The 13143-nt window shown below is 40.9% G+C and overlaps 1 protein-coding gene across 1 annotated transcript in view; it reads right to left on the bottom strand.

Moving 5' to 3' along the window:
• Positions 1 to 12011, bottom strand: part of SATB1 (SATB homeobox 1) — an 80271-nt gene extending 68260 nt beyond the window's left edge. The window contains exons 1-5 of the mRNA XM_077750916.1: positions 11117 to 12011; positions 8188 to 8422; positions 4268 to 4444; positions 3365 to 3491; positions 2481 to 2604 (exon numbers count right to left, since the gene is read on the bottom strand). Coding sequence (XP_077607042.1) covers positions 2481 to 2604; positions 3365 to 3491; positions 4268 to 4444; positions 8188 to 8398 — 639 coding nt within the window. The 5' untranslated portion in view covers positions 8399 to 8422; positions 11117 to 12011. The remainder of the gene's footprint in view (positions 1 to 2480; positions 2605 to 3364; positions 3492 to 4267; positions 4445 to 8187; positions 8423 to 11116) is intronic.
• Between the last annotated feature and the right edge of the window lie 1132 nt (positions 12012 to 13143).

Raw genomic sequence — 13143 nt, 5'->3', positions numbered from 1 at the left:
TTTTGTGGAAGGCTGAGGAAATGTCCACTTGCAAGACATTTTTCCCAATGCCATCTTCATCCCTGTATCTCAACCACAGGGGAGAGAAGGTATCTTTGCCAAGCTCAGCATATATTTTGGGCTACGGCCTTACAGAGCCTGGTTTTCTCTTCTTTCATAACTTATGGCAGAAAAGAAAATAAAGAAGCAAATGGAAAACAGTTCATTATTACAGCGTTCCGCATTAAGTACCAAGGTTTGTGGACTCATTCTAGAGAAAGAAAGAAAAGATGGAGCAGCAGAGTAGAAAGTATCTCCCTCATGTAAAGAACAGGTGCATTTTTCTCCATGATATTAAACATTAATCTCAAATATCTGTTGCCACTGGTAAACTACGCACAGTTTTTTCACAAGCTATTTTTGAAGAGAGGACAATTGTAATTACAACTGAGGGTGAAGTCAGAGCCTAGTTTCGCCACTTCGTGCTTACAGCAGGGTCTCCAACTTGCACACCGTCACATGTTCTTCAAAAGGCTTCTCTACAGAAACGCACCAGCGGAGGCCTCCAAAACCAAGCCCCGGATTTCATATTGTCATTCTGTTTAATGTTATAATTGTCCATATTCAATTCATTTCCCATGATAACATTAAGTAAATTCACAATTATATTTATAAGCTATAGTGAGGTGGAGTTTACTGGCTGAATGCTGATGTCATTTAACAATTAGTCCTCACTGCTTATATCAATAAATACTTGTGCTAGCATCCTCTTCTCCAGCTCACAGTAAACGCCTTAAATCTTGGCCTGAATTTCCTTCCAAAATCAATGGGATGTTTAGCAACACGTAGATAGATACGTGACATTCCTCTACTGGGGCTATGCACGTTTTAACTATGAATTTTAAGAAAGTTTATTTCTAGGACATTTCAAATTTTCAAATGCTAGTAACCAAGTGACATTATCTGGAGTTGTCTGCAAAACCCAAAGTCCCAGATGTAAGAGTCACCTGCTTCATTATATCATCCTATTGATTTAACTGTGTTTAATTAATTTAAATTACTTTTATTCGATGGTTATAAATTCACATCCTCTCTACTCCAAGGGTGAGAGAGGGAAGATAGAAGGAAATAAGCTAAAATGACAAAAAGAATTTGCCCTGGATTCCAAGAACTTGACACCTGCAATGCAAAAAATATTTTACCTATGGCTACAGCTTACCTTACAAGAATACAGAAAGCCATAATTAACTATAAATTTAACTCATTTGCTTCATTCCTATAACTGCTAACAAATATCAAAGTACAGCTGATGGACTGTAACGCAGCAACGGGAGATACATGGAGTTTCCATGAAACAGTAGCACAAAAGCCCACAATCTTCCTTCCGAAGGTACCAGTACCTTCACGAGCATCACGCTGGAAATACATTCTGAGAAAATCTCAACAGCAGAAATGTTCACAGCAGAGTCATGTGGTTCACATTCAAGTGACTGACAGACTAACACTTAGAATTACGTTTTGAACTTGAAAGAAAAGAAAAACTTCAAAATGAGGTAAGACTCCTGTTAGACTGTACTTGAACCATACTGTATCACGGGATGGCCTCACATTGGGTGTGACACCAAGGGGTGGCATCCTAACACGATCACATAGCGACTACACAAGCAGACCATGAAGAGCGGGTTCACAGCACCCCTTCTTATGTGAGATCAGCTGAGCATTATCACAACCGATGTTTGGTTTGACATTTAGAAGGGGGGGCAGTCTCCATCGAGAGTTTTAGCGGCACTTCACAAAAATTCATTCTAAAATATCAAATACAACAATGATAAACCTTTGTCTCATGTCAAGAATCTCTGGTAACATCATGTCAAGAATCTCTGGTAACAGGACAGGAATCTCAGAGGACAGAATAAAATTCCACCAAAAAACAAAGCAAAACAAGTAAACCAATGCCACAAAACTGGTGACAAAATCTCAACAACTACTCAACCTTTAGTTACAGGAAAGAAACTTCATATTTTTATAATCATTTATACTAAATGCTTTTTTCCTTTTTTTGTTAACGGATAAAATATCTCAAAACTGTCTTTTTTTTTTTTTGTTTTATTGAGGTAGCATGGTGACATTTCCCATTAACATTCACACCGCCACTCGCCCTCACCAAACGTTCCTGGAGGTTATACAACCTTGACTCTTTCTTACGTCAGGACGCTAAGGAGAATGTAGTTTCCGTGCTCAGAACACTCAGAAGAGGAGTCTAAAAAGAAGCTAACACAGTCTTCTGCTGAGCTGTTTTTCCTTCACTCTTTTCCTCAAGGGAGAAAAAGTGTAAAGGCTTCTGTCCAGAATAAATCAGGCATATTGTTTCAAGTCACCAGTGGTGAAGTCACTTTGCAAATTTGACAGATACCAGTTGCTTTAGACTGTGGAGCCCCGTCACACCTCAAATCAGGGCTGCCCGTGACGGCTTATTATTTAGTACATGCTATGCTAAGTACCTGTGAAAGGGGGCACTCCTTGGCCAACGAACTCTGATTCATGTCTTTCAGTAAGTCCTTCAGAGCGTTCCTTACTGTGGTGTGCGACCACTGCTCGGGAGGTAAGTCTTCTAGTTTGGGGCAACTATTTGAGACATAGATTAGAAAGGGGATTATTACAAGATTGCATCCCGCTGCAGAACATTCCTTTAAGACAGACAGATTTCATTTTGCGCATCAAACAGATGCATCTGGAGATTGCTCTCGGTCTCCTGATTGTTCCGATTAGTTAATTACTTTATACAACACATCTGCTGTATCGATGCATGAATTATACATCAGCTGCCTGTGGTGGCTATTTTTTCATGTTACTTCTACCTTCCTGCTCTGATGCGCTTGGGAAGACAATTTAAGGTGTACTGCTTTCTCACGAGCCATCGTGAAAAGCATTAACGTATTAACTGTTTTCCTTTCGTGACTCTGTTCATACGAATTAAAATGGTAAAAAAATATATAAATAAATATGATCGCGGCAATAGTGAATAAGGCATTCTTTCACAAAATGTACACAGATGGCACTGTTCATGATATGCAAAAATATTTTTCTCTTAAGTAAACTTTATGTAAAATGCCTTCTTGTAATGCATCATTTAATTGACTAAATATAAAAAGTCTTGTCTTCTGATATCCTGCGTAAAACCTACAAATTGGGGGGTGGGGGAGCTGCTTTTAAATATACACTGAAGTGAGGAAAATAAAGCAGAAGGGGCAAAATAATAAAATCAATTTGGATTTACCTTGCTGAAACACACCGTAAATAAAAATCAAAGGCTGACCAGAGATGCTTTATTTCCAGAGAGCAGGCATGGAACGCGTTCTGCCCTAGAAGTGCTGCCCTGACTCACCTGTGTAACTGAATTTTCAATGTGACCACATGATACACGTCTTGAAGCATATCTGCTACCGTAGCGTCAGGGGCGTCTGTCACATAAGACAGTGGAACTGGATTCCACTTTCCAACCTGGATCAGCCCTATTCCAGATAAAGAGAGTATGTCACTAAATATTTCACCCTTCAGATAATATTTCTAGTAGGAGGCTGTCGCTGTCCGTGTTTTTTACACTGCCCCCCACCGCAAGCAATATTGTGATTTCTGTTTGAATGATTCCCTTCCCTCTAAAAGGCAGGTCAATGAAAATATTCACAGCTTAGCTTTCCAAATTGTAAAATTATGTAAATGACTGAAGGGTTGTTTATTATTTTGGAAATAAAACCCCATCAATAAAACCTATGCATAGGCCACATTTTCCTAACTTACAGGAAGTTCTAATAAGACATAGCTGAACCAGTTCTAAATGGCTTTACGATTTAGATAAGATTCTCTATTGCAATGGGAATCAGCATTGAAAAATACTTTACAGCCCATAAAACCATCAGAAACAGAATAAAAGAAACAGAACTAGATATTCAGTCATAAATGCAAATTGACTCTCAACAGTCCATCTGCTCAAATACGCTCCTCACTTCCTTGTGGGTCCTCAGTGGAGCAGATTATTAAGGTCAATAAGCATACTAATGATTCAGCTGAAGTAATTTAAAAAAAAAAATCTACCTCGACATTCCACACGAGCAAAATGTGTGTTAACTAAACCAAACTGAATTAAGCCAATTTTTAAAACCCACAGTTTATAAGGAACCAATGTAACACACAGGCTACAGTTCTTTGAATAAAAATATTCAGGGCTTTCTCTGCAAAGTAAACAAAGGATGCCAAGCAATCTTTCCAACCCCACGTATGCATTATTTACCTTTGGCCTGGGCAGCAGAGCTATGCGAATAACCCAGAGACAGCAATGCCATTTCTATCAGCTGGTTGAAAAGCATATCCTTTCTCACCAACACAAATTCCGCATGCTCCTCCTTGCAATCATATTCAATGGCGTTTTCATAATGTTCCACCACGCAGAAAACTGGTAGCATGGTTCCTATCAAAGAGACAGAGAAAAAGAGACGCAAACCAACAATCTTCAGATATACAATCTGGTGGGGGCGGGGGGGTAGGAAAAACTAAGCCGTGAAAATAAATCTTCCCAACAGTGAGAGAAGGGGAGACTGTGTTTCCAAGGCAGGCAGGGCACAGAAATACAGGCATGCACACACACACATATGCCTTCTTTTATTTTTTAAAGTTGTAAGAGAAATATTTAAATCAAATGTGGACTTGGTCCTAAGGTAATCTGGGCGCTGCTTTAATAGCAACAGTGTATTTTCCAAAATCAATGAATGCAGAATTACCTTTTGGATCAAACAATAATGCTGACGAGAGAGAAGTATCTTGCCTGATCTGCTGGAGGAGGTATACAGTGTGAAAATGTAACTCACTGTAGTGGTCTTCAGAGGAACCCACCTTCACGCTTCCTACATGCTTTTGTTAATATTGAACTTGTCCTGTTCGTGTCCAGATTATCTTTGACTATAAAATTATTAGCATTTCTTCTTTTTTTAAGATCTTTACTTAACAGTTCCAGAAGAGAAACACAAGACTTAACCAAACTGATGTTCGCAATATAAGATTTCACTATGTGCATAATGCAAATAATTAAGATTTATTTTCATGGCTACTCATTTAATCTACCTGACTAAAAAGATATCACAGTAACCACTTGTCTTTAAAATAAACAATCTCTGTTACATGTGAGGAGACAGAGAAAAGGAAACTGGCCTCATAAGGACACATTAGGATAAAGGAACCTGCATACATTTGATGTGTTCTCTATTTACTTTAATCCAATGTAATAACTCAGTAGCCAGACGATTAATAAGCACAGGCCACACCACTCTTAGAACAGAGGCTTCTAGAAAACTGAAATCGCGGAATGCTATAGTCTTCAAGGTGTTTATGCAGAGCACTGTCAGACTTCCAGTGATATACGGAAAAGGGTTAAAAGCAGATGCGTCTGAACTGTACTGTGGCAAACTGCCAGGAGGGTATCATCTTTAGCATAAATGATGACAAGGGTTACTTTAACAGGGCACCCAGGATCCCCAATTAGTCCTCTAACATTAATGCCTCTACCAGCTCTGTCCCCCGGACCCACAGAATCCTACCAACTTCTGGAGATTTCTAGTGCACGCCAACCAGAGCTAAAAACCGGGGTATCCTACTGACATCAGTGATGCCCTTTCCACATGCTCTGTTTTCTTGTTTATGCTGAACAAAAGCTGGCAGTAAAACAGCTACCATTTTTTACATGTGCATCTTCACCAAAGCCTTTGCGAACTGTTCACTAGAGATTCTAGCTCTGACAAATAAACCCCTTCAGGTTTACTTAGGAAAGCTCACAAACTCATTCGGAGGTACCCAACAGGCTAGGCATGAAAAACAAGCCACAGAGCTTGCCAATATTCTTGTCATTCATTCATCTGTTTTATACCAGAGAGAGAACCTGTCAGGGATCAGAAGAAGACTTGGGAAGACCACAGCAAAAATAGCAACATGCAAACTGGTGATTTCTTCCTTGGCTCGAAGGTACTTTGGCAAAATTTCCTACACAAATAAACAAAAACATCCAATCTCTTTTTCTTAAGTAGTGCTTTCTCATCTCAGCCACAATTTTTATCTAGCACCTGTCAAACAGAATCCATGCACGTGAAAAATAAGATGGAAAAAAAAAAAAACCCAGCCCACATCATCACCACCAAAAAGCTCTAGTAATTTTGTTGTCTGAAGCAAGCTGAGAACCTTCTACAATTAAGCTGGATTTTAAAAATATGTCCCTATGAAAGCAACGTTAAAAAAAAAAAAGACATTTGAGCAGGAAGTGAAATTACTGTACTTTGGTTTCTCCTCTCCCTGTTCTGATGGCTTCAAAGAGTTGGGTTAGTACAACAAAAACATACGCATTGATTTTTCCTCTTATAGAACGATACAGACGTGTTCTACTATATGCTCCTTAGACCTAGGAAAATAACTGTCGCTTTTGCAAACTGTTGAAACATATTGGATTTACTCTGGCTTTTATTTCGAGATACCCTATAGATAATTAGAGGGACTACTGATAAGTGGCAACAGAATCATTTAATTACAAATCTAGCTGCTAAAGCTCCTAGGAAACTTGTCACCGTCGCCTTCTTGATACTGGGAGTAATGCTAAACAGGAGCCTTCTCTGAACTGTCTGATTATTTGTGCGAGTGTTTGGCCAGACTTCCAACTACAGCAACTTCGTAACCTTCCAGCATTAAAAGGGGAGCGCACTGGTCACTGCCGAATGCTAAAAATACCACATGATTTAAACCTGGAGGCAGTCTTAGACGCTTTTGCTAAAGGTTTATGAGCCTGTGTAAACAGCACGTCTGCCATAAGGAGCAGTGAAGTCTGTAGAATCCTTGTCTAAAACTGTCCTGGCATTAAAGTTTGCTGTGCAAATATCACATAATACCAGAGACAGCTGAAATCTCCTATTTAGGAATTTATGGAACTTATATGTTTGCAGGCGTCAGAAAGTCTTTTTTATAGAGCCCCAGTGCTTCACAGTACAATATTAATGCACTCAGTTTGAAAAGCCGTAATAAATTATATTTTTAATGCTCTTACCCGGGCTTTCTTAAGATGCATACATTCTTGGCAAACAATCAATAAATAGGGTAATCATGAGTAGAGGCCAAAGAATTTGCTGAAGTGCTCTTTTTCCATTTTTAATAGATAAAGATCTAACAATACGGACTGCTGTGTCTGTTCATTTCAGGATCAATATATTCTTTGTTTTCGCCAAACCAAGAAAAAAATAAATGATTGTATGATAAATGTTATGCATCAAACACAATGAAATTCCTCTGCCTTCTAACTTTACCTACTTAATATTCTTGGTTGCTAAACGATGGCATTTTTATCCTTTGCTTAGCAAGTGTAAGGAAAAGCTGAGTCCTGTACACAGTTATTCAGAGACAAAATAAAGACCCTTATAAGGCACACACGTTATACCCAGTATAGGCACTGACCTACGTATGTAGCAATGCTACACACAGCCAAAGTTGTTGAACTTCATCAATTTAATTAAAAGATTGGTAGAAAGGAGTCACACAGTTACACACTTCCCTTGGTAAACTTGCCTAAGTCTGCCCTCCCTTTATCAAAAAGACTCAACTGTAGCAAATATTAAAAAAGAAAACAAAAAAACCAACAACTAGAATCATCAGGTTTTTCACTGCTCAATAATAAATTTGCTCTTAAGAAAATAAACTACAAAAAAGGACATTGCAAAACTTTTCCACCGTATCAGGTAAGATTCCCATTATCTCAGAAAATGACTTAGAGCCAGTAACCCTATGAAAAAGCTAGAGCAGTACTCAAACAATCTAAGTGTCTTATTCTTAATCAGGGTTAGTTTAAGCAACAGCCACCCACATACCCTCTACTAGTACACCACCTTATCAACAGAAGCCTTGTGTCAGGAAGGCCATTAATTTGACTCTGTCCTTACCATCCAAAACATCCAAAGTCTCCAGTCTATATAGTTGAGTCAGGTACTGCACTCGAGCACAGAGCCTATACTTTGCAAGCAAGACGGACACTGCAGCCTGCAGTGTAGCTCATTTCACATCAGAAAGAGAATCAGGGGAAAGGACGTACAGAGACATGTTCTGCCTCTCCCACCCCCACACAAACTGGCCTCGAGTAGTAGACACAAGGGCTTGCAGCTTTTCAGGCTTTGGCTCCCAAGTATTTACCTTTCCTAAGGTTGGTTTTCATCAGATGGCCCGAGTGTTTTAAAGGCACACCCTGCATTTTTGCACCTGTACTCCCAAGCCTTCCTCTTCCTAGCGGGCTCCCGTTCTGCTCCAGGCGGGCGATCTTGGCTGGTGGACCCTTCGGATCGCTCACATTGTTAGACATTTCTGAATGTTCTTTCCCCTGAGTTGCCTCGTTCAAATGATCCATACTCAGTTACCCTCTAAAGATCACCTGCCAGAATTTAAAAAAGAAGACATGTTATAATTGGGTAGGGGTCTCTCCCTCTCTCTTCCTCTCTTCCTCTCTCTCTCCCCCCCCCATGTGATACACCAAGTAAATATTTTGTCCCTAGCTATTTCTCTCCACAAATACAACATACCTGTAAAATTGCTTAACATGCAGATGTTACTGTATTTCTAGATAACAGTATTACATTTCCCTTCAAGTTAACAAAATAATTTGTGAAGACTAGTAGCAACACACATTAGAGTAAAAGCACAATCTGTCACCTACCAACAAAACTAAGTTGGGGGGAATGGGCTGACTTGTAGAACAACAATTACCACCAGTGTAGTTAAAAAGAAAATAACACATTTAGGTACTCCCAATTTTTAAAAATTAGAAACTCATTACAGAACACAACAGCAACACTTTTAATCAAGAATGGGAGGATTATCACAGTCCAAAATATCAATTAGACCTTATGTATGTTTACATTTTTACATAGTTTTAATTTTTATGAGGAAAAATAAATATGTATGTGCCACCTCAAAAAGAAGGTAGTAAATACCTGCTTTTTAAACTCTCACTGGCTTTACAGGTTGATTCCTAGAAAAGTTGATTTCTACTTTTCAAGTTTTCTAGTTTCAAGAATCACGTGCACTGTTAAAGACCTAGTCAAGACCTGACTCAAACATGTGACTGGATCACTTCACCCTTAAGAAAACGGAAGGTAGAGGATTTCTTCAAACATTCCAGGTACTGAAGCATTACAACTTATGTGCTTTAGCTTTAATATTTAGGCGTCCCTCAGTAATAGAATGCTGTTAACAATTTAAATAGCAAAAGACTTGACAATACTTTGTGATCTACACATTAGATTGAAGTGCTAAACTCACTTTTTAAAAAAAATATTGGTGATTTTGGTAAAGCACAGTCACCAGCGTTTAAAAATAATCCTAGTATGCAGTGAAGTCAACATCTTAACGGACTTCACAAAAAGTGTTAACAGATCATTGTTTTCAGTTATATTATACGCTGGACATCAATTTTCATAGCTTATGATAAAGCAATTAGCATGATATCAAAGTCACTTCTAAAATACAGTTTTAACTGGAACTGATAAGAATAGGTTTAGTAGAATTATTTTATAAGCTTTCATGGTACTTGAAGTGTGGAGCTCACCAATACTAAGGAGGAGGGGGATCAGATTTGGGAAAGCCAAAGAGAATATAATAATTACCACTTTCTTCCAGCTGTCTGGTAATTCAACATATCTTGTACTTAAAAAAAAAAAAAATTATTTCACCAAAGAAGCTATTGAGACCTGTGTTTGTTGAAAGCCAGCTTGTATTAGGATGGCCCTTCTGTAAGCATTTTTTTCCTGTTAAACCATAGATTACTTTGTCCATTATAATCAAGAAAAGGAGTGAATGGGGGGGGGGGGGGTTGGTTTAGAAGCAACCTTAAGAATGCCAACTGAAGAACTATAAAGTTTGAGAAATAATGGCTATTTATCCTTGTACTCTAGGGTGGCACGCTGAGGACTAAAGGTTTACCCTTGATCGAGGTCCCATCTGTTTTTGGTTATGAGGTTCATTAACAATAAATGTGCCTCTTTTAACCACTTTTTATCAAGATTACTCTTTTCCATTATATTAAACTACCGTCTAAAGCCAAAATTAGAGAGTGATGATTATTAACTTATTCAAAACACTGTTTATAACGTTTCATGTGGATTATAATACAGAGCTGCTTTTTCTGAAATTAGTTGCCTTACCCTAGAGCGGATGATGAATTTTAAAACATACGATTTGAAAAGAAAATACTTAACCCGTGGGGCAATTTGAGAAAAAAAGGAGGGGGGAGGAGACTACAGCATCAAAGTTAATGCTACAAAACATATTAAGTAGTCATGAGGCTTAACAGCATTATAAGCTGTACAGCAAATGAAAGTGATAGATTATAATTTAGTTAATGTATTGACAATCAAAACATCATACAGGTCATGCAAAATTGTCCTTCCAATACCCACCTATAAGAGTCTATTAAACACTCAGTCATCTTGTAAAAAGCTTTACATTATAAAGCAAAATTACATGCACATAAAACACCCAATTTACTCATTTAAACTCTGTGCCCAAGGCTAAAGTTCACCAAAGCTCAGTTTGGTACTGCAAAGAGCAGCCTGCACGGGGCCTGCTGGACTGACAGCACGGGAACTAACTATGGTCTCAACAGATGCCAGGCTTCGGAGTTTCTTTTGAGTTACACATTTTAAAACACATTTTAGTGTAAAGTCTGGTTGGCACACAGAATGCAGGTTGCTTTCTCAAAATTCCATTTCCCTGTCCATAAAACAAGTCTATATGTGACCATTGCTGAATTAAACCATGAACTCAGACACTGCTATTATTTCCTCTAAAAAGAAAACAGAAAAGCACAAAATTCTGGTTTCAAGAAGCTATTTTTTGCACCGTGGGATCTTTTTCAACCAGTTCCTTGCTGGATCGCCTCGCTCGCCCCCACAGAACCCCATAATCACATTTTAAGAGATTGTGCCCTTATCCATTCCATATGGCCGGCACGATCCAGGCCAAGCTTTCACTGTGACCTTTTAAAGAGACAAAGAAGCAAAGTACTATCTAGAAACAGAAACACTGCAGTTTTACTGAGTGAAATTAGCAAAACCGACCTGAAACTCACCACTTCAAAACTTGACAGCATATAAATAACAAAAACAAAGGAGATTTCCTTTGCAGCCCGGGTTCTTGAAGAGAAGTTCAAGACTGATGTTTTCTATGTCCTTTTTTTTTAATTAAAAAAAAAAAAAAAAGCAGCAGACCTGAAGGCGACTTCCCCTGAAATTGTATTATTTTCTCTTCCCCTACCCCCGCCCCCCTAAGCGGGGGAAGGGCAGAAATAAACGTCTAGAAGAGTAGCCATGGGAGAGGGGGGTTAAAAAAAAAAATCACAATTCGAAAAACAACATATATGGTTTGTAAAATGTCTAACCTCAGAGAACGGGGTTTTCGACGGGGGAGGAGGGGAGAGTGGGAAGTAGGGAGGAGGGAGAAGATAAAATTGATCTGACAAGTGATTCGTTGGGGGGAAAATCGTAAAAACAAAGCAAAACCCGTTATGAGCTGTACACTGTGGTGGTGCTGGGGAGGCGAGGTGGCGACTGAGGATTCTCTTAAAAAGGAAAAAAAAAAAAAATCACTGCGGACAAGGTCTCTAAAAAGGAAAGCAAGGTCCCCTCGCTTCTCTCCCTCCCTCCTGCTCGCTCGGGTTCTTGGGTGTGAGAACAGAAAGTCTACTTCTGGCTGTCACTTGCAGTATTATTTTCCAATAACCCCGGAGAACGCAGGGAGGGGAAGGCCACCTCGCCTCCTTCCAATCGCCCCCACCCCCTCCCCAACAAGCTCGACTAATTATTAACAAACCTTAAACTTTCTTCCCACAGCCTCGCACCCCCAAGGAGGGCATCCACCGGGGAACAGCGAGGGTTGGGGGCAGAAGGTCGCGGAAAGCGCCCCGGAAAGGCACTGAAATGCCACTTTTGACTCGGCCCTCGCTGATAGCAGCCCCGAGGACCCTCTCCCAGNGGGGGGGGGGAGGGGGAGGGAATCTGAAGGCACCCCCGGCCACCTCCACCGCCTCGGCAGCGACGAACTCCCCGCCCCCTCCCCCCAAAAAGTCGCCGAGCTCTCACTCAGCCGGAGTCCGAGGTAAACAACGAGCACCACAATGGCCCTAGGACTTAGGGGGAAAGGCAGCCCAGAAACCCCGGCAAAACTGATGAGGAGTTTCCCGAGATGCAAGAGGGGGGGTGGGAAGCGTCCTTTGGAGTCGCCCCGGCTTTAGACTCGGTCCCCGGGCCGGGCTAGAGGGCGGCTGTTGCTGTTGTTGTGACGAGGCCGGTTGTTGCTGGGTGGCACAGGGAGAGGTGTGTGTGTGTGTTTGTGTGTGTGTGCGTGCGTGTGAGCGCGAGTCCCCGGACGGGGCTGCTTCTCTCTCTCTCTCTGCCTCGCTCGCTCTCGCTCGCTCTCCCCCGCGCTGCCGTCTCTGCCCCCATTAAATGATCAGTTGACTCATCCCGGCCGCTGTCGCCGCCGCCGCCGTGCCCAGCTCGGCTCCGCGCGTCCGCCCGGGCTGCAGCCCTCTACGCCGCTGCTCCTGCTGCTGCTGCTGCTGCTGCCGCCGCCGCCGCCGCTGTGGCTGCNGGGGGAGAGGGGCAGGGACTTGCAGGTGAGGGGCACAGAGTACTGAGGCAGGGGGACTTCAGAAGTGGCTGAAGGGGCCAGATAATTGGAGGTGGATCTCTGCGGAGAAGCGCGGAGGGTGCAGAAACGTTTGCACAGGAATAAAGGCCGGGAGCCTTGAAAAGAAAGCTCTCGCGAATATTTATCCTGAAAGGAGGATGAATCCCAAACTATTAAGAGCCAACATGAAAAAAAGATGAGTAAGAGGGTTCTGTTTCGAGTCAGGGGCTAGGTTCAAAACTCCCTCACTTCTGAGCCACAGAACACGTTGGAGGAAGAAATATGTGGCCCATAGTGGCTGAGCCAAACAAAATTTGGGTCACTTGAAAGAGATCTGACTTGTTAGCACAAAGGAGAAGATGCCACCTTTCTGTAATTAACTTAGGCCGAGTAAAAGAAAAGTTTGGGAGGGTAAATACATCTGTCGTAGCAATAAATACTTCTGTAATCCAGGGTAAATTGCCCAGT

The sequence above is a fragment of the Crocuta crocuta genome, unplaced genomic scaffold (assembly GCF_008692635.1).
Source record: "Crocuta crocuta isolate KB4526 unplaced genomic scaffold, BGI_CrCroc_1.0 scaffold279, whole genome shotgun sequence".
Lineage (NCBI taxonomy): Eukaryota > Metazoa > Chordata > Mammalia > Carnivora > Hyaenidae > Crocuta > Crocuta crocuta.
This window is presented reverse-complemented; position numbering and strand designations above follow the sequence as displayed.